Source organism: Gadus chalcogrammus, chromosome 11 (assembly GCF_026213295.1).
Source record: "Gadus chalcogrammus isolate NIFS_2021 chromosome 11, NIFS_Gcha_1.0, whole genome shotgun sequence".
In the NCBI taxonomy this organism is placed as follows: Eukaryota; Metazoa; Chordata; class Actinopteri; order Gadiformes; family Gadidae; genus Gadus; species Gadus chalcogrammus.
Window position 1 is genome coordinate 16,544,059 of NC_079422.1, and position 22,500 is coordinate 16,566,558.

Here is a 22,500-nt window from a genome sequence, read left to right on the forward strand (position 1 = left end):
AATATATATATTTTTTGCTGTAATACAGTTAAATGTTCAGCTAAACTGAGTGCATAAAAAGCTTTTCGTAGGCCAACAAAAAATAACAATATAAATAAGTTGAAACAGATCTACATGTAAATCTGTATATATCCCACCTCCAATCCTGATCAGGCCAAAGGACCATATATACAACACATTAGAGCTCACGAGTCCACTTTTATGCCCTTACACATGATTGAAGTGTTTTGCCAGTTGAGTTTGAACAGGTGAGAAGTGAGTTAGATTTATTTGCAATTAGTTGTTGCGTTTGTGATCCAGGTGAACCAAGTGCTAAATTATGAGATTTGTGCTTAGAGTTTAGCAAAAATGTGAAAACAGTGGAATTGTGCTTAGAGTTTAGCACTCTGGAGTCTTGTTGTTGATACATGAGCTTCAAGTTTCCAGAATTGTGTGCATAGTTCCATTTTTTATGTGCATACAATCGAGAAAAACTGTAATCTGCTGAAACGCACGCACGCTCGCACGCACGCACGCACGCACGCACGCACGCACGCACGCACGCACGCACGCACGCACGCACGCACGCACGCACGCACGCACGCACGCACGCACGCACGCACGCACGCACGCACACACGCACGCACGCACACACGCACATGTTGTAATTGATCACAAATAAATTTTCTGTGGATGAGGGGGCGGGGGAAGTGGGGGGAGGCTGTGCTCAAACCAAAGAGCGAAGGGAAGGGAAAGTGTTGAGGGCACAGCACACGCACGCAAACACACATACACACACACACACTCACTCCAGCCCAGTGAACCAGCAGTAATGTCTATGGGTATCATGCTGACATAGAACACAGACAGACAGAGAGAGAGAGAGAGAGAGAGAGAGAGGCAGACAGACTGAGGGAGACAGGGAGAGTCTGAGAGAGACAGGTCACGGCAAGCAACAGTTGTGAATGATTCCCTTCCCGATGCACAATGGCACCAGCCATCCCAGTCAATATCTGCCAAGCTCTCTGCTCACTCAGGGCAGTTCAACTGTTTATCGTTGGATGTGAAATTGCAAATTAGCATTTGTATTTAGTGTGTATGTTAGACCACACCGATCCTGGAAAACATAGGCAGCCTTTGATCTGAGTATTCATAAGTAACAAGAAAGAAATCCTCAGTCAGTCGATAAATCAATGATACATTCACAAACAAAGCTGCAAACGTTCTCTGTTGGCACAGAGAACGCTAGGGGCCACCAGCATTCTGGTGTCACCACTGTGCACTCTTAGTGGTGTTTAAGGCTAAAGGTTTCATTATGAGAACAGGCGAGCAACAGCCGGATCCCCTTGAGCTCCCGATTCAGGAAAATTACAGCTTCTCGTGAAAAAAAGGCTTTATGAATACAGAGCAGGCAAACAGAGAGAAAGAGGGAAACAGAGAGAGAGGGTGAGAGGGTGAGAGGGAGAGAGGGAAACAGAGAGAGAGGGAGAGAGGAAAACAGAGCGAGAGGAATTGAGAGGGTTCTGGACGGGGGTAGTATTACAATGTATTCTATGTGTGTCTCCCCGAGGACTTTCATTATATTTTCAATAATTCAGAAGGTCTCGTCCCTCTGTCCACCACAGAACCCAAACCACCCCACCGCTACGCAGGAAATCCCCGGTTGACCTTGGTTTGACTTCTAAAACGCTCACACACACAGACACACTCGCACGCACAGAAACACAAACATCGATCCGTGCACGCAGATACACACACCAAAGCATCGTCACACTTCTGCTGTTTCTCTCTGTGCTGCATTGCCTGGCCATTTAAAGTACATTGTAAATATATATTTGCTTTCGCTATTTTATCGCTGTGGGCCGAGCAATTCTGTCCACATATTATGAGCGTGTTTATGTGTGTCTGTGTGCCTTTGTGGCGCCCATCTTGCCAGTTTTCCACAGTGAACTTATACCTAAAGTCACCTTGACTTCTTATTTAGGAGTGGTTTGATGAGTGGGAAGCCATCTCCTGTTCCAGATCTGGTTTCTGTTCCACTTCTAAATAGTCAATACTGGGCATCGTCCCCCAAAGCCCTCCAAACCCTCACAAATCAATGAAGGTGTGGTAACTTTATCTCAGAAAGAGCTTTGCGTATGTCTATGTGTGCTAATAGCTTCTCTCACTCTCTCTCTCCCTCTCTCTCGATCTCTCTCTCTCTCTCTCTCTCTCTCTCTCTCTCTCTCTCTCTCTCTCTCTCTCTCTCTCTCTCTCTCTCTCTCTCGCTCTCTCTCTCTCTCTTTCTGTCTCTTGCTCTCTCTTGCTCTTTCTATGTCACTCTCTCTCTTTCTCTGTCTCCTGCTTGCTCTCCCTCCCATTCTCTTTCCTCAAAATATATTTCTTTTTGGTGTGTGTGTGTAGTGTGTGCATGTAGTGTGTAGTGTATGTAATGTGTTCATGTGTTTGTGTGTGTCTGTGTATATGTGTTTGCGAATCATACAGATGGTAGAAGGGAGGGGTCGGTGTACATGAATAGAAAGATCTGTTTGGTGATTGGGTGGGGGGTAGAGTCTTGATCTCGCAAAGATAACGTCAAACATGATAAATAAAAAAACAACATGAGATACAGACTAAATATAACTTCATGAAAATACTAAATATTTAAATTTTGTGTGGACAAAATGTATAGCTGGGTCGCTGTCGCTGAGTATTTGCAGAGTTTGACGGAGAGAGAGAGAGAGAGAGAGCATTTTCAGAGAGCAAGAGAGCAGCAGTAGAAAGAAAGAGATCACCAGTAGCAGAGAGTGAGAGAGAACAGCAGTGGACAGAGAGAGCAACAGTAGCAGTGAGAGAGAGCAACAGTAGCAGAGTGCAGGAGCAGCAGTAGCAAAGGTTGAGATTGAGCAGCAGTAGCAGAGAGGTAAAGAGAGTAGCAGAGAGAGAGAGCAGCACTAGCAGAGAGAGAGTGCATCAAAAGAGAGAGAGCAGCAGTAGTAGATAGAGAGAGAGATCAGCTCTAGCAAAGAGAGAGACAGAGCAGTAGTAGAGAAAGTGAGTGCAGCAGAGAGAGAGAGAGAGCAACAGTAGTACAGAGAGAGAGAGCAGCGGTAGCAGAGAGAGAACATCAGTAGGAGAGAGAGAGCAGAGGTAGTAGTGAGAGACAGAGCAGCAGTTGAGAGAGAGAGCAGCAGCATTAGAGAGACAGAGCAGCCTTAGAAGAGAAAGAGAGCAGCAGTAGCAAAGAGAGAGACAATGAGACAGAGCAGCAGTTGAGAGAGAGAGAGAGTATTAGAGATAGAGTGAGCAGTAATACAGAGAGAGAGCAGCAGTATTAGAGAGAGAGAGAGTGAGCAGCAATACAGAGAGAGAGCAGCAGTAATATATAGAAAGGGAGACCATTAGTCGTAGAGACAGCAAGAGAGAGCAGCAGTATGGAGAGAGGGAGAGAGAGAACAGCATTAGTCGAGAGAGAGTAAGCAGCAGTAGTAGTAATAGTAGTAGAGAGAGAGAGCGGGCAGCATTAGCAGAGAGAGAGTGAGCGAGAGAGATCAGCAGTAGCACAGCGAGAGAGAGCAGGAGCACACGGCTCCTCCATCATGTGGCTGGTGCTGACACCCAGAGGACAGAAGCAGTCAACTGCAGGCGCTAGATAACCAGGTGGAGCCAGCCAGGAACGGAGCGGGGGAGATGAAGGGTTACTGCAATGACAGCAGGAGGACGGGTAAAAAAATGCAAGCACAGATAAGCAGTTGTGCCGAAATGAAAAGAGGGGAAGAGATGGCGGTCTTTTTGGAAATTAAATAGAATATGATAGGATTCCATGTTGACGCAAGTTTTCGCCAGCACACCGTAAAGGGGGACTGTCTCATTCTCGTTTTTCTAGCATATCTCTTGTCCTTAATTGTGAAAGATAATAGCTGGTCGAGTTTCTTTATTGAATAAAAAAATGTGTTGAGAGGAAATAAAAGGCGATATGAGATTCAATTCTGGTCTCGTGCCGTCTGTGTTTGCTCCTCGTTTACGTATTTTTTTTGCCTTTCTTTACTCCTTTGTTGTCTTGCACTTCCTTGAATTGCACCCAGGGGTGAGAATGTTAAGAGGGTGGGGATAAGTCACCTGAGAAAACAAACGGCATTAATCCACTCCCCACAGTCCTTAATCTGCTCTGACTAAATATTTGAACACGGTTGCCCTCATACTGTCCCATCGTATTGATCCATCACTACACCAGTCCACCCCTCTCTCTCTCTCTCTCTCTCTCTCTCTCTCTCTCTCTCTCTCTACACACATGTCCTCCCCCCTACAGCTTGGAGGCTTAGCCGTGGTGGTCCAGCTGGTTCACACCTCATCAACGACTCACCAGGTGCTCTGCTCCTTTAACCCTGCGCTACATCAGGGACGCTGCGTCAACTATCCTCCACCCTCATGCACGTAAGCACTTCCTGTCGTCGGCAAACCCCCCCTTCAATTATGTTGGCGGGGTCTTTCGTTTTTTGTTTGTGTTAAAGCGACACGGTGTAGATATTGTCTATGGCTCATATGATTTTGGGCTAGACTAGCATGGGACGATGGGATTGGCTGAGTGTCACGTGACATTGTTGCGGGTCAGGGCCACCAACACCAACGCTTTTAACCGATCAGATGAGTGAGTTTTGCAGCGGGTCGCACCTTTGAAATGGTCTGGTACCCCTGTTAGCCGCTTTCCCCAGACCAATTGTCTGACAACACACCGCCACGCGCCCGTTTCACACGCAGGTCAACCAACCAGAGATTTCAATTCCGAAGATGGATGCCCTCTGGCAGGAGTTGCTGAGAGGAAGGGCTTCAGAGGTTCCTGGTACTGCCCAGTCCCGCTGATGGTGATTTTTTGCCCTCACTTTTTCTCTCCCCGACCCTTCACCTGAACAAAACGTTTTCCCTCCTTTAGAACACCCTCGCAAGAGCTAAAAGCTGAAGCTTAGTTTGAGGAAAGTCACACACAGGTCCTGGTGTGAACCACGCTGATATCGGCGCCGTCACACACGGGGCAAAATCATCTGCACAGAAAACAATATGGGCTTGTTTCATTGGTGTCTCATTCCCATGGGGTCGCTCCGAGGAAGGGCAGACGTCTTCAACTGTGTCTGGTCGGTCCAGCTTGAGAAGGCTTTATTGTTATCGACGATGCTGCTGTTGGTGTTGTTGCTGTTGTTTTGTTTTAGCGAGCAACAATCTGGAGGAGAGGATGGATGGGGCTGGTCTGAGCTGACTCTAACACGAAGAGATGCCATTAGCCTAGCAATAGATGGAGGGATGTTAAGGAGACAGGGGGGGGGGGTTGATTGTTTAGTGTTTCTTTACAGACCGGGGGTCCGCAGTGTGATGTTGGGCTTCAGGAGACTGAATTGTTCCTATGGTAACAGCAAAGGGTCTCTCTTAACTTCAGAGGCTTAAGCCGGGGCCACACACTACCAACCACCCACCCTCTCCCTCCCTCTCTGTCCACCTAAACAATTACACGCTGCACCGAAACAGCTCATTTACATCGCTACATAGCAATCTGGACCGGTAGCATATGCAACAGAGCCCATATGCTACGGGTCCACACACACACTCACACACACTCACTCATTCGGGCATCTACTCCGTAACAAACATGCGTAAACACACAGATCGGCCTTACAGAGCCGATCTGTGGTGTCCCACATGCACACACACATAATTGAGCGTGCACACGCACACACATTCACGCACATAAAACACACACACACACACACACACACACATACATGCACACACTTTACAGCACTCTTCGTACATCAGAAGCCCTTGTCTCTCCCACAGAGCGTGGGATGGTGACTGCATTGTGACTCAGAGAGAGAGAGCGGGAGAGACGGAGAGTGAGAGAGAGAAGTAATCAACTGAGAGTGGGGAAGAGAAAGAAAGAATAAGTCAAACTGAGAACAGGGAGAGAAAAATAGATGGAATAACGGGTGGGAGTGTACATTGGTTCAGATCTTCCTCTCTACAGCCCGCTAGGCCATAACTCAGGGCACTGCGGGGGGTGTGGGAAGGCCATATAGAAAGAAGGACGTGTAAAGTCCTCTTACACGTGTTCAGCATCACCACACAAAATATGAGATCATATTCAATAGAAATAGCTTTCCTTGAACCAATGTCATGGAGGAGTCCACTCGGGACTTGTATCTGAATAAATTACATATATTAATAATGCATTACAGGTGTCTGTATTGTAAACCAATTCCAACCCTCTATTATAGAACAAGAATTGGAAAACAAGGTACTAATCCATACAAACTGTGAATCATAGTCACACGCATGCACATACACGCACACGCACAAGCAGACATACACACACAAACGTAAACACACACATACACATATACATGCACACACACACATGCACGCAAACAAACCCACACTCACATACATACACTGAAAGCACACACAAGCACCCACATACACACACACACACACACACACACACACACACACACACACGCACGCACGCACACACACACACACACACACACACACACGCGCGCGCGCACACACGCGCGCCCGCGCGCGCACACACACACACACACACACACACACACACACACACACACACACACACACACACACACACACACACACACACACACACACACACACAGTATCTGCCTATTTTCTGATAAGTTGGCTGATTATATTGTCAATATTTCTTCTTTGATGAAATGGAGGCAGAAAAAAGATAAGCTTAATCCAAAACTTAATACAACACATAAAAGGGGGACAATAACAGGCATAGCTTCAGATTTCTGATGCTTTTGACAGGAAAATAAATGAGAAAATAAGGACGCCTCAAGTGAAAAATGATCCAATTTCTGTAGTAACTTATCGGCTTACTGGAACACAGTGCGAGACACGATGAATAAGTGAGAAACCTGGGTAGAAGAGAGAGAAAGGGCCAACAGTAGTCGCAGTAACAGGTAGTATCGACTAACTATAGTACCATATAACAGTAGTGATCTTTAGCAGTAGAATCATCTAACCATAGTAAGCATCTGAATCTGTGAGTAAGCTAGTGAAAAATCAATTACGATACAATACCTGTTTACAATAAAGTAATTTCCATCCATCATTTGTTTCTATATTAACTATTACACATAGTGCAAGTTCTTGCATTATTTCTATACATATTTTAGATAAATAATGCAATTGTATACATGAGTGACCTTGTTGAAAATGTTTGTGTGAAAACACATCCTACTGACAAGTTGTGTGTCACGTTTCTCATCATTCCCTACAGCTTTGAGATGGTGTGGCTCCTCTTTTTGGTGAGGATTGTTGATTCCCACCAGGTGGGGAGCCATTGGTGAAGCATTTAATCATATCTACAATGCTCTATCATCTGCTTCAGGTAAAGAGTTCACAGTTGTCTTCAGTTTCTATTTGAAAATATTTTTTAATGCAATTTCGAAGTACGAGAGTAATGTACCTCCTTGTAAAAGAGCCTTCGATCGATCAAATAAATGATAACATTTTGTCATGCAGTGTATTATAGCTTGTTGGGAGCCCTCAAGGGTTTAAGAGTGCGATGCCAGAGAATGACCACACACTTTTCTTTGTGTTTGATCATGTGCCCATTTGAGGTATTCCTGTGTGTGTGGTGTGTGTGTGTGTGTGTGTGTGTGTGTGTGTGTGTGTGTGTGTGTGTGTGTGTGTGTGTGTGTGTGTGTGTGTGTGTGTGTGTGTGTGTGTGTGTGTGTGTGTGTGTGTGTGTGTGTGTGTGTGTGTTTTGTGTGTGTTTGTTGTTAGTCTGGTTTACAATAGGATGCAGGACCAGTCCGCACTAATGAGTACTTGTGCTGGACTTGGCAGGCTCAACACAGTGGGTGTGTGCGTTGTGGATGTGATGTGTGTGTCTGTGTTTTCTGACAGTGTGTCACCTCTGGGTGTCATTCCAGGTGATTTCACCAAGGAGAACAGCTTCTGCAGTCATCCTGCCGAGCCTTCTCTTAACAAGGACATGGGGGCACACACACACACACACACACACACACACACACACACACACACACACACACACACACACACACACACACACACACACACACACACTCACTCACTCACTCACTGACTCACACACAGGCGCACACAAACACACACACACACACACGTACCCAGGCACACAATCAGATTCACCTCCAAAAACAGACGCACACTCAAACACAGACATAAACATACACCTGCAGACATTTGCACACACACACACACGTATACTCACCGCACACACACACACACACACACACACACACACACACACACACACACACACACACACACACACACACACACACACACACACACACACACACACACACACACACACACACACATATACACATACACACACATAGTGTGCACACACCAGTTCCATCCGCTGCATCACCATTCTCTCCATCATGATGGACAGCATGGGGGTGGGGAGCCACCCACTAGTGTAGGACAACCTGCTAGCCCTAACACAAGCACCCAAAAAGCCCACACAGTCCTTTGATACATCTTACACGTATGTGGGCAAACACACCCACTCTCACACACATGCACAGATCACACACACAGGCTCAGAGACAGACATGTTTGCAGACATTGTGTCTCGATGGTTTCCCTGAGGTAAAAGACATTACCAACACTCCTGAAAAACAACACGAAAGGGAGAGACCCTGATGAAGTGTGAAATAGAGAAGGAAGAGAGAGAACTAGAGAGTGCATGGAAAGTGCAACAGAAGAGGGGGAGAAAAAGAGATGCGAGCGAGAGAGAGAGTGAGAGTGAATGAGCGATGAGTGTGAGAGAGATGACAGTGCAAGAGGGGGAGATGAGCCAAAAAGAGATGATCGAGAGACAGCGAGAGGAGAGATGAGAGAGAGAGAGAAAGAGAGAGAGAGAAAGAGAGAGAGAGAGAGAGAGAGAGAGAGAGAGAGAGAGAGAGAGCGAGAGCGAGAGAGAGAGAGAGAGAGAGAGAGAGAGAGAGAGAGAGAGAGAGAGAGAGAGGGAACGTGTCATCCAAAATGGTGACACGTTTTCTGTCAGAAGTGAAGAGTGGGGGAGTATACCGTTCTCATGTGATGTAGAACTGACCTCTAACTGTTATTCAAAAGAGAATCAGCTAGCAAGGTGGTGGGCCTTTGGTGCTTTTTTTACTCTCTCTGTAATCTTGTTACACTTTCTTACAAATGGAATGAATTGAATGACCTTGCAAGTCCGACACATTTGCAGACACCCTCGCATAGAAAAGAAAAAGGGCCAAATACACACACACACACACACACTAACACGCACACACACACTAACACACACACTAACACACACACACACATACACACACACACACACACACACACACACACACACACACACACACACACACACACACACACGCACACACACACGCGCACACACACACACACACACACACACACACACACACACACACACACACACACACACACACACACACACACACACGCGCGTATACACACGCAGACAAGAAAGAAATTCCCACAGCGTCAATCTGGGAACGACACATTAATCACCAGGCAGTAAGTAAGGGTAAAATCGCTTGATTAAAACATGAATCTTTAATAAGCCCTCAACTGGCCCAGCAGAGGACGGCAGACATTGTCCACTGGCAGGTGGCCTGGAGAAACAGGAAATAGAGAGATAATTCTTCACCATCTAGACAGCCATGGTGTTCTACCAGGGAGATCGACCCCGACTACTGATTTCGATTTCAGCGACTAAGAAGATGTAGGACGTCTTTCACCGGTAAAGTCAGTGATAAGGGATGTGGACATAATTACTAAGAAGTGGATGGAGGGTCCCTTTTTTTTTTATTGATGGTGCTGTCACGGTAGGTAGGTTATCGTTTTTCTCTCCAGATCAAAGGCCTTATGTCCGTACAGTATCTCCCTTCCCCCAAACTAAACTACAGCTTATTGATATGACTGGTGATTAGAGGAGGGATATTACTCTTACTGCCGAGCCCTGAACTCTAAAACCGGGTCGGTTTTAGCGCAAGCCTCTGTGCCCGCGCTCCGGCCGGCCTTTTGCACTCACAACGGGCCGATGCGGCGACAAAAAACAATTCTGAATATTGCTGACGTAGTCCTTCAAAAACCTTAGACATATGTCTCTGAAAAACCTGGTCAAATATCCTCAACTTCTGCCCAAATCCCTGACAGCAGAGCGGCGGGAGATAAAGTGAGGTGCGTTTAATAACTTTGTCATAAAAGACCGCCACCCCCAGAGTACTCCCCCCCTCCCCCCTCCCCCCTCCCCCCTCCCCCCTCTCACCCACTTCTCGTCTCCCGTCAGCCCCCGTACAGGGAGCTGCATCACGGCTGCCTCCCCCCCACCCTCCCCCCTCCCTCCCCCCTCCCCCCTCCCCCCCCCCCCTCCCTCCCCCACCCCCTCCCCCTCCGTTGGGCGTGGTTCGATCAGCGAGGAGCAATCTGGCCGTCGTCTTCCCTGTCGGTTACCGCCCACACTGCCTCCCTGTGGGGCGAGCTGCATCTCTCACTTTATCTCTCTCGCTCTCTCACTCTCTCTCTCTCTCGCTCGCTTTCCTTGTTCACGCACACACACTCACACACACACACTCACACACACACACACACACACATTCGATCAGCTTTTTCTCCTCCACACTCAGCCACCTACACTCAGTCACAAGGGAGCGGTGGGTGGTAGCACACCCATGTGTGTGTGTGTGTGTGTTTGTGTGTGTGTGTGTGTGTGTGTGTGTGTGTGTGTGTGTGTGTGTGTGTGTGTGTGTGTGTGTGTGTTGTGTGTCTGTGTGTGTGTGTGTGAGCGATCCACGCTTTTGAGCATGAAGGGGAGCCAAAGCATTAAACTTTCCGCATCAGAAATACTTACAGAGGTGGGTTGGAACTCCCTTACTGTAAGATTAGCCTCAACGCGGGCGGTTTATTAAGATGTGTGTGTGCATGTGTGTCTGTGTGCATGTGGGTACGTGTGTGTGTGTGTGCGTGTGTGTGTACGTTCATGCGTGTGTGTGTGCGCCAGAGTTCTCCCCCATCTGACCAAACAGATACAGATAGAGCCGAGGCAGGTTTATGTAGATTTCTTCCTTCCCTCCACCCATGCTATTTTTGTCACTTCTTATTTCATGCTTTCATGCAACAAGTCGTCAATAAGAAAAAAAAAAAATCTTTCGCATTTTTCTTTATGAACTGCAGCCAGGATCTGGACCAATCTGTCGGATTGAGTCTGCTCATTTCCTCACAATTTTGATTGGATTATATTCCATCCATATTCCATATTTGATTACATCACCCCTACCCCGAGGGCCACACTATCTCTCCAGTAGAAAATAATTCAAAAAAACGAAGTAATACGAAAGTAGTTGGGCTGAAAACAAATTATATTAATGATTAACAACAGACAGGATGAATCGATGTGTAATTAATTGGACTGCAGTGTTTAACTCCCTTATATTCCTCGCAGAGTAAACAGCAAAGTAAAAGTCAAACATGGATTACCACAAAAATAATTTATTCAATTTAGAATGATTTCGTAATGATGCAAAACAGATCCCTTATCACACACAATCTATAATATACACTATGCACCAAACAAACCAAAAACCGTTGTTCTGCATGTTTAGTCTCAACCTTCATAATGCTTGCGATACTGTCTCCTGGTTTAATTTCATATACCAGCAGATAAGACCAGTGTGTGCTGAAGTCTAAGAGTATGTGGTGTTAAAACAAAGGTCAGGCGCCACATAAACTGGGCAGCATGCATCTTGACCTATGCTGAACACGCTCCCCTTCCCTCTCCCTGCTTTATCCCTCTCTTCTCCTTCCCTTTCAGTCATTCAACATTCTGTTATTGTTTCTCCCTTGCTGTTATTGCGCCTGATGTTTTTTCTCATCAATTCACCGATATGTTCAACCCCGTGCTTTTTTCTCTCTTTCCCTCTCACTCTCCCTCTCGCTGTCTGTCTGTCTCTCTCTCTCCCCCTTATCTCCCTGATCCATCCTTTAATCAGTCACTGCCTCCCCCGCTGTCCACTGTGGAGTGAGGAATGAATCTTCTCCCTCCATGTGGCGGATCAGAGAGTATACACGCACATACACACATGCACGCACACACGCGCTCAATGACTCACATAACCACACATACACTAGTCCTTCACATGCACACACCCTGCATTGCTGCATGTTCCCACTCACACACACACCGACACACCGACACACCGACACACACACACACACACACACACACACACACACACACACACACACACACACACACACACACACACACACACACACACACACACACACACACACACACACACACACACACACACACACACACACACATAAATCTGCTCCAGTGATTGCTCTGAACGCCTGCTATATGGCCCGTGGTCTTGCTGGCCACTGATGGGCTGATTGGACCGGACACACAGCCAGGACCCTCCTCCCGTCTCCTGTCTGATGCTGCAAAGCTACACCTGTGGCTGGGTCTTGCGAAGCTGAGATATGATGGGGTGGGTGGGTGGGGGGGGTGCATGTGACTGGAGTGGTGGTCTTGACGTCCTTCATACAGCTGTGGCTTGGATGACATGCTCTTTTCCAGTCCGTTGCGCTCATCCAGTCTGGGCTCCTTCAGCATCTGCAGCACCGTTTCTCTTTTGCCCTAATCGCAATCTGCCGGGTCGACCTCATCTGTCCTCCATTCCTCCAATCCCTTCAGGTCACTTCCTCTCAGCTCCTTATATTCAGCTCCCAGCAACAGCCCCCTTTGCTCTCCACACATATTCACGCACAAGCCTTGTACACACAAATACGCACCCATACCCTCTTGTTCATTCTGTTCTGCTAGTTCTACAATCAGCTGCATATTCATTTAAGGTTTCATTTATCCGCCAATTACTCAGCAGTGCATCAACAGCAGCATCAGCCACATACGCAAAAGACGTTGACGTTGCTTAGCAACCGGACACGCTGGGGTTGATAAAATACCGGACTACTTGCGGAGTGATAAGAAAGACGTGAATCAGGCAAAAAATCCACTTTCCTTGACAGCGGTTCAGTTCGGTGTACATGAAAGTACAGACGGAACAATTGCGAACTACTGCAACTGCTGCTGCCATCTCTCAAAGTTAAAAAGTAGCCGCACCCACCCCAAATCAATTGGAATAAGTGTATACATGTCTATTATAGTGGACTACACCAGCTCTTCTATTCCGCATGGAAATCTATTCCAATCAGAGAATTGTATTCCGATTAGCCGCGTTTACATGGACACTTCTGATCCGATTAGATTTATAATCGGAATAGATCTATTCCTATCATGCAATCCGAATGTATTGTTTACATGGCATTTACAAAAGTGGTAAGCGTACGTCCGTGTGTCTTTCTGAGCTGGGGGGCCCATATAGACACAGGAGAATTAGCGATAAATGTTCATTGCATTCAGATAGCATATTAATGGTTAATTTTAATATAAAAATATTAATGATTATTTGAAAATGTATCGTTAATTCTCCTGGCTATCAACTAAGACAATTTAATAGAATGCCCATCCCTAATCAGCAGTAGTAAAGCTCTGTGAGGCTTGTCGACAATCTGTGAAGCTCTGTGGAGCTGTGTGAAGCTCTTTGGAGCTCTGTGGAGCTCTGTGAAACTTAGGAGAGCTGTGTGAGGCTCTCTGAAGCTCTGTGGAGCTCTGTGGAGCTCTGTGAAGCTGGGTCACGCTCTGTGAAGCTCTGTGATGCTCTCTTGAGTTCTGTTCAGCTCCATGAAGCTAAGTTGAGCTCCGTGAAGCTCTGTAAAACTTGGTCGAGCTCTGTTGAGCTCAGGGAAGATCTCTGACGCTCTGTTTAGCTTTTTGAGGCTCTGTTTGTTGCTTACAATATTCTGATGCACGCTCAAGCTTGTTTCACTCCTTCTTTCTTTCCTTACTTCCCTCCTTCCACCATCCCTTCCTTCCTTCTTTCCTTCCTTCCCTACTGCCCGACTTTTTTCATTTTCTCTACCGCTATGGTACGTTAAGGTGCAAACATTGCCCCCACACCACCTACTGCAGGCACGGCTGCAAAGCATCACAAGCAGGATTATATAAGGAGATGCCAACTCAAGGGAGAGGTGGGGAAGGAGGTGGGTGGGGTGTCAAGGTGGTGTTTGGATGTAAGACGCAGCGCACACGGTCTCACGGTGGAGACTGCGGGGGTGGCGGAGAGGCAAGGGAGACACCAACAAGTGCAACAATCGCAGCTCAGCTGTCCGTGTGGAGGCTGCAGGCGCCTCTTTATAGAACTGCAATCGCTGGAAAATATCGTTCTGCAGATAGAGAGACCGTGGGGAGAGTGCTTAGGAAACGCCCCACTGCCACCTCCTCCCCCTCCCTCCAAGCACCACTCCCCCCCCCCCCCCCCCCCCTCCATCAGGACATATATCCCTGGTCAATGCAGGGAGTAAGATGTCAGACCACATCCTGTCTTGGGAATGGTGGGAGGGGGCAGGGTGGGATAAGCGTAGGGGGGATGCAGCCAATCAGGCAGCATCAATCAGGCTATAGCGAGTTGAAGTTACAGCAAAATCCTGTTTATCTTCCTCCCCTCTCTCTCTCTCTCTCTTTCTCTCTTTCTCTCTCTCTCTCTCCCTCCCTCTCTCTCTCTCTCTCTCTCTCTCTCTCTCTCTCTCTCTCTCTCTCTCTCTCTCTCTCTCTCTCTCTCTCTCTCTCTCTTGCCACATTACCGCCCCCACCCAGCTCTGAGTGTCCCTGAAGCGATCTCATATCAACCCCTATGATGCTCCTCTTCTTCTCTCCTTCCTCCGCGAGCCTCCCGACAGGCTGATTCGGTGTCCCTCCCTCAGGCCTCCCGAGCCAGGCCCTGGGGGTGGTGGCGCTGATCCGGCAAGGTCAAGGAAATCGCCTTCCATCGGATGAAATCTAAAACCGCCATTTGTCTCAGCGCTTTGCCGCTTTTCATCTTCCTTCCCATTTTCTTCTTTTTGTCTTCAATTCCATCGCTTTCGAGAACCCAGTGACCCCAGTGCCCGAGCTGCCGACATCCAAACAATCACCAATTTATTATATTCTCATCCACTACATGAGGGGTGGGGGGAGGGGGTTTGAGTCACCCCACCCAGGAGATACTGGGTTCGATCCCGATACGTCCCCAGTTCTACCCGTAGACACTACTACCGATGTATCTGAATTCACTAAAGTCCAATTGGAAAACAGCGTTTGAATTTTAAATGACAATAAACCAAGGGAACATTTAAATAACCGCAATGCACCAGAGGACAGCGGGACACATCAATCAACCCTTTCAATCGGCCGATAAACATTGATCCATTACCCAATTCAACACAATTGAGATGAAACATTTACAGCACTCACCTTGAACCTCTACATCCTTCTCCTTGGCCCCGGGTGTACAGTCCGCGTGGAAAACGCCGTTGTGGTCGCAGCTATCCGGCTGGAGCGGCTGTAGCGGAGGTCCCCAGCAGAGGCAGGGCGTCTGCATGATGCCGCAGGGTCTGCTGGACGTGCTGGACGTCAGGCAGTCCTTCAGCCACTGGCACAGCATCTGGCAGGCGGGCATGCTGGGGTTCCGCTTGCCCACCACCAGGTACTCCGTCTTGAACTCCCCGTGGTCCGATGGCGCCCCGCCCTTTGCGGCCACGCCCCGCCCGCCCACCCTCAGCGGCGCCTTCCTCATCTGCAGAAACTGTTTCCCCGCCTCCAGGAACGCCACGGGGGCCGCGTCGGAGTCGCACAGCTTCACCACCTCGTCGAAGCTCTCCACGCCCAGGTAGGTGCGCGTGGTCTCCAGGAAGGACTCGAACTGGAAGGTGCGGAGCTGGGAGGGGGCGCAGCCGTCCGTGGGCTTGGTCACCTTGAGGAATATGGTGTAGCGCCGCGGGTCGGGGTTCTGCAGGGTCCACGAACAGGGCACGGCGGGGAACACCTGGGACGACAGGAAGAAGCCGAAGAAGCGGCTCTGGACCAGGGTGGAGCAGCTGTCCGACTCGGGGCCGGAGGGCGAGGCGTGGCACGGGCGGCCCGTCAGCAGCAGCAGAGCCGAGGACGACAGGTAGAGCGCCAGCATGGAGAGGGGCGTCCGCCCCGCGCGGGGGGCTCCGGGGCCGCAGCGGGCTGGCATCGTCTCCGACTGAGAGAGGCGCCGACGCGGGCTGTGAAGCTGCGGGGGTAAGGCAGCGGGCTCCGTGGGTCTGGGGGTGGGAAGGGAAGCGGGTGAAAGGCCCGGCGACTGGGTTGGGGGGACGGGGTGGGGGAAAGGGGGGAGGGGGAGTTGAAACTGTGGCTTTCAGAGACGCTGGGTGTCGCCCATGATCGCGTCGCAGAGCCCAAGGTTTCACAGGAACCTGTGGATGTCAAAAAAGGAGAAAGGACGTAAATGTTTACAACAGTTTACACTTTGATATGTTTGCAACACAGTGATCGCTGTCTGCTCTGCTTTGAACTGAGAGCGGGAGCCATAACGCGGCCCACGCAGAACAAAGAAGAACAAAATGGGTTGATGGAGAGGGAAATGTTTGGCTACGTTTCTGTTCATTACGCAAGTTCAGGCTGGTCTCTTCCTGGGAGAGGAACACTCCCCTCAGACGTCTGCGCTCATGTTTTCACTGCCAACTCATTAGTTTATCCAATTAACAGGCACTGAATTATAAAAATGGGAACACCTGCAGCCTTTCATGACTGTACTTTGTTGGGGATGAAGTCTTCGAAAGCAATGCAGTGATCTGTAATGGCCCTTCTCTCTCTCTCTCTATCCTTTATACGGATATACAGAATAGTAGAATAATATAGTTTAATAGTTAATTAGCACACACGCACACCCCCATACATACACACACAAAGAAAAACAAAGAAATATGTATTATCTTTTTTTTCTTAATTGGCTATCACCCATGGTTGATTCACCATATCTTTGATGTTAATATTATTTACTTTTATTCAAAATATCTGCAGGTGGCAAACAAATTGGTTTCTGTGATGGAGACAAATAATTAACTTGACTTAATCACTTGCACAAACTTTTTTGATTAAAACAATTTCAGAAGTCCACTTCTGCTTCTTAAAATAAGCACGATACAGTGACGCCAAATAAATGAGTTTTTAGTAGATGTTATAATAGACATGGTGGCAGATGACTTGCTGCAATGGGTGTGAACTTCGGTTTAATCACAGAAGGGCAGTTTATAAATTTGAATTAAAAGGTGACCTCAGTGGGAAGACTAAGGTGAGATACAGCCATCCAGCTTCGGTATGGCCTAGCCAACAACAATGATATCACTGCAGCCCTTTTCCATGACTTTCAAAGGGACTTTGTATGCTTTGTGATAACATTGTTTTCTTATTTTTATTTTTAATTAACAAGTCTAAATCAAACAACTCAGTTCTTTAATTCACTGATAAATTATGATTTGTTAGTTTTTTTCCATTTCTTTCTATTAATAATAATCACTTTTGTATTGCAGCCAAAAAGCCAAGATAGTTAGAAGTGCTGTTCAAAGATAAGATCTATGCTGGTGATCAGCAGCATCCACTACATCATGTCAGACCTTAATAACAACCAGGCGCACGCTGCCAGGTTGTTGTCATTGGATTTCTGTCCGGCTTCCAAGACACCGATTTCTGATGGAGGCAAACTGCCACAGCTCAATGTGCGCTGTCGTCAAGGACACCAATACCGTGTAGCTTTGCACCAATCAATCATAATGATCTGACACAGTTGCCAAGGGAGATTAAAAGAACCTGGGGACGGGGGAAAGAGATGGAGAACGTGTATTAAAATAATTGTGTTGGGAAGAACATGTTATTTTAAGATGTTGTTTAATTACAAAGATAAAGGAAGCGTGTACTGGGTTTGTACCCTCCAGTACAGCACAGATGTAACCGGAGGCAGTGTCAGTAAACGATAATTTAAATGTTATGCAGATTAGGTTGAGCGTCACCTGAACTGGAGAAACATGTCGCTTAGCAAAACCAACATAATTGTATGACGTTAATGTGAAATTCGGCACCACAAACAACACAATTGCCTGTGTACATCTTTTGGTAATCCATTGTGTAAAATACAGAGTGTATGTCGGAGTCAATAGGTTCAATCTTTATAATGTTTTAAATTGTAAATCCTCCATCACATTATTTTGCATGAAGAGGGTTAATAGAGGGCATGCAAACCAGTCTGACAGCGGCACTATAAAAAGCCCTCAATGTTCAGCTTGGTAAATATGCAGCATTACTTAAATTACATTAAATAAATGGTTTATGAATTTTCCTTCTAAATATTTAAATTACGCTCAAGTCTGCTAAACAAACACGATAAAGTTGGCCGATCTCATTTCCATGATAAAAAAAAAATCAGGACCAATTAAAAACTGAAAGCACCTCCCTGAGCCTAATAAAAACTAACTTTAAGAAGTAATTCACATTATGGCAATGAACAGACCTTGGTTATGTTAATCTACAGAGCTGTCAATCATTTGTGGTTTGTGTTTTAATCAAAGGTATGTTGCTACGTAGCCCATTTAAGGTTATAGGGGTGCGAAGAAGAAATCGGACGAAGGGTTACATTCAGGGGCGTAGCCAGGACATTATTACTGTGGTGGCCAGCTCGGGCCAGTCTTATATTTGGGGTGGCACTTGATTGTCAACGGGGGGAAATATGACACTTTCAATAAGAATAATAAGTCAAAGCTAGATCAAACTAATAGTGCATATATTTCAGTTATCTTTAGACCGTTTTCCCGTTCAGGATTTTTTCATTTTATTTTTTCAGACTCGGGGGGGCCAGCGGGATGGCCAACCTCTGACCAGGGGGGCCCCCCCCTGGCCCCCATGTGGCTACGCCCCTGGTTACATTTAACCTTCTAGCTGGTTGCATCAGATGACTGTGTCTTAAGTCTACGTCAACAAATTGAAATACATTTCATTTCATTCCCCATCTTGTTGACTATGAGGTGGCATGGTTTTGGCAGGGTAGCACGTAGGGATGGCTAGCAAAGCAAACATGCAGCCACCACCTCCAGCTCCTTTGCTTCTTGAAAGTTGAGTCTGGGATTATATTCACCAACATTACATATTACTAATATGGGTAATAGGGTTTAGCAGGGTTTGTTTACCTACGTTGCTATGGTTACCAGTCTTGTGTGTTCCAACGGTTTATTAGGTATCTAAATCGCTGTCTAATCAATACTTCATTCACTGCCTCTTCTGTGGTCATTACAATATTATGAATAGACTGCGTGGAGAAAGTTAATGCTGTTATGGTAGACGATAAAGTCTACAAATTCAACCCCTGACTGGTTGAAGGATTTCGGGTGGCTAGTTTATAATGCTAAGAACATGAAAATGTTCTGTACATTTTGTAAGGAAGCCCCATCGGCAATGGCAGGCTCCTCTCTGTTTATAACGGGGAACCCTAATCTGAAACGCGATGCTGTGGTGAAACACATCGAGTCCACTAGGCATTCTCGCTGCCCGATTTCTATATAAATCACACCCAGCCCAATAACCCTGGTACGGTGGAAGCCGAAATTGGTGCTGTTTTGTGTAGCCTGAATGTAATCTTGTCTATTTATTTGTCTTAATTTTGCTTTATTAAGTGGGTTCTGTTGGTGTGTGCAATTTCTGCACGCTAATAAATGTTCTACACAAAAACCTATTGTGCCCCCATTTTTTTTCCTGTGCTCCTAAATTTTTTAACTTAGGGGCACGAGTGCTCCTGAAAAAAAAAGTTAGCGTAGAGCCCTGCATATTACCAAACAAAATATCATCCAAAATGTTATTTGGCTGATATAGGAGTGAATTGAATCAAATTAAATAATGAATAATCTACTTTAAGCCACCACATGCACATTACATCTCGCCATACATCTGTATACTTTGGGCAAATCTGGGATACAATGTAACATTTCACTTCGGTTACTAATAGTTGAATTTCTATCGGATGGAATGTTCTGGAAATGTAGTTATGGCGATCACGAATGTAGTTATGATGATTCCAAATGTAGTTGTGGTTATCACAGCAGACACATGTATGTTCCTTGTATAAAGCATGAAAAGTCTCACTAAGATATATTTTTTTACCTTGCGGTGTGGTCTACAAATAAATAGTACATTAATCTGATTAGCCATTCGAAGCACCTTCTGACATATTATGATTTCCTTATTTCAACAACATTATTCGGGCATCTTGTTTCTGTACATATTGGCAGGTCGGGCCACAATGATCTTAATGAGGGTTTCATGGTGAGGCCCTTCAGGTTCACCATGGTCTGCACCGCCTCCCCTCCACCACCTGTTATTATGAATTCCTCAATGCTATGTTTAATGTATGGTGATTGTGATTCTGGCCTGCACAACGCTGCTGGTCTCCCCTCATTACAGAGCCCTGTCCTGACACGCAAACATACACAAACCCCAAAAGCACACAGACACCCCCCCCACACACACACACATTTCAACATAAAGACCCCCTAAGCGCACACACACACATACACAAAAATACCCCCTACACACACACACACACACACACACACACACACACACACACACACACACACACACACACACACACACACACACACACACACAAACATAAAGAGCCCCTACATACACACACACACACACACACACACACACACACACACACACACACACACACACACACATGTTTCCCCCTTCTCCTACAGCCATACACACACATACAAAACCATCCCCATTTCCAGTACACAAAAAACAGAGACACTCACCTAATAAGGATCTCACAGAAAATCACAAAGATCACAAACACACAGACAGACACACATCCTCCCTCCCCTACACACACACACACACACACACACACACACACACACACACACACACACACACACACACACACACACACACACACACACACACACACACACACACACACACACACACACACACACACACACACACACACACACACACACACACAGCCTTTATATGGATCTCACACACAGACAAAAAGATCCCAAAGATACAGACACACACATCCTCCTTCCCCTACACTCAAACAGAACAAGACTTAAAAAATACTGAGATACTTAACAAGTATAAAAGTGAGGCATGTATGGCACTGTGAATATGAAGGTGGATTTATTTTGTTTTGTGTCATGACTTTGCAGTTAATATGTATAAAATATACAGGAATTCATTATGACAATAATAATTACAATAATTATAAAAAATAAATAAAGATCCTGAGGGACCTACGAAAAAATGAAGAAATAGAACATAGCATAAAAAGGGTAGGTGCAATATCCAAGTGCTTCAACCTTCACCTTTCGATCAGTACTATTGATAAGCAATGTCAATGCAGAAATGAAGATGACAACTTTGTCTTTTTTTTGTGTGTTTTACTTATGTATATATGTAATGTTGTGAATCTATGTGCTCAAAATAAACTAAAGTACACTAAACTAAACACACACAAACACCCCTAATATGGATCTCACACACAAACACAAAGATCCCAAACACACAGACAAACACACATCCCCCTTCCCCCTTCAAACGCACACACAGACACACCACTAATATGGATCTGGAGTTTGAGGAGCTCAACCTGACACCGGGGAGGTATATGAGACGATCTTATCTCGGCCAGAATATTAGGGTTAACGCAACCCACCAGTAACCATTAGACATTAAAAAGACATTCCCCCTCAAGCGTTTGAGATGATCTTTTGACGTGAATTAATTTGCAAAAATTGCTTCAAAGTATGAAGACAGAATTGTCTCATAATTATTAATACCAATATGCGTCGATCTATGTGTTGTGAAAGTTAACTTGTGAATTGTTAATCTACATTTGAATTATTGTGCTATCATATCATATATTTCTACAATTGCATAAACATTCATGCTTATGAATCCAGGATGTGCATTTTCCACGTATACATAAAACAAGTATAAATTGTTTTTCTTTGTAGATATAGTAGTTCAATACAATCAAATAAGAGAAGACATCAAACTACATCAATGACTGGCAAATGAGGCCCCTGATCCACAAATGCACATTCAACAGTTCCCAAGAAGTTGTTTGTCTTCTTTACTAAAACAAATGCGTATGCATATACGAAAAACGATTTTTATTTTCTTTAGGACACTAATCAACTTTAATAAGACACAAGTTGACTCCTTTAAGCAGTAAAAATGATGAGGCAAATCTCGCTCTATATCAAAGCAGTGGCCCGTAGAGGACGAGATCAGCACATCTAACCCGCATGTACGCATTTACCCGAGGCAGCGTTCTTCTCATCCAGACAAGAGGAAGAGAGAAAGTTTTGTTGTAGTTTTAGCACTGCGCGGCCCAGGGTAATTCATTCCTTTTAAGCCTGTGGGCGCGACAGCAAGCAATTAAGACAACAAAGGTGTTGCATTAGCTAGCAGAGAGGCGAACAGGGAATCTATGCAAACACGGCGACGGCCCCTGTCGGTAAGCCAGT

At 46.1% G+C, this 22,500-nt stretch overlaps 1 protein-coding gene across 1 annotated transcript in view; it reads right to left on the bottom strand.

Annotated features, from left to right (window-relative positions):
- Positions 1–22,500, bottom strand: part of adgrb1a (adhesion G protein-coupled receptor B1a) — a 76,992-nt gene that overhangs the window by 37,307 nt on the left and 17,185 nt on the right. Inside the window, exon 2 of the mRNA XM_056602811.1 lies at positions 15,392–16,265. Within this exon, the coding sequence (XP_056458786.1) occupies positions 15,392–16,265 (874 nt within the window). The remainder of the gene's footprint in view (positions 1–15,391; positions 16,266–22,500) is intronic.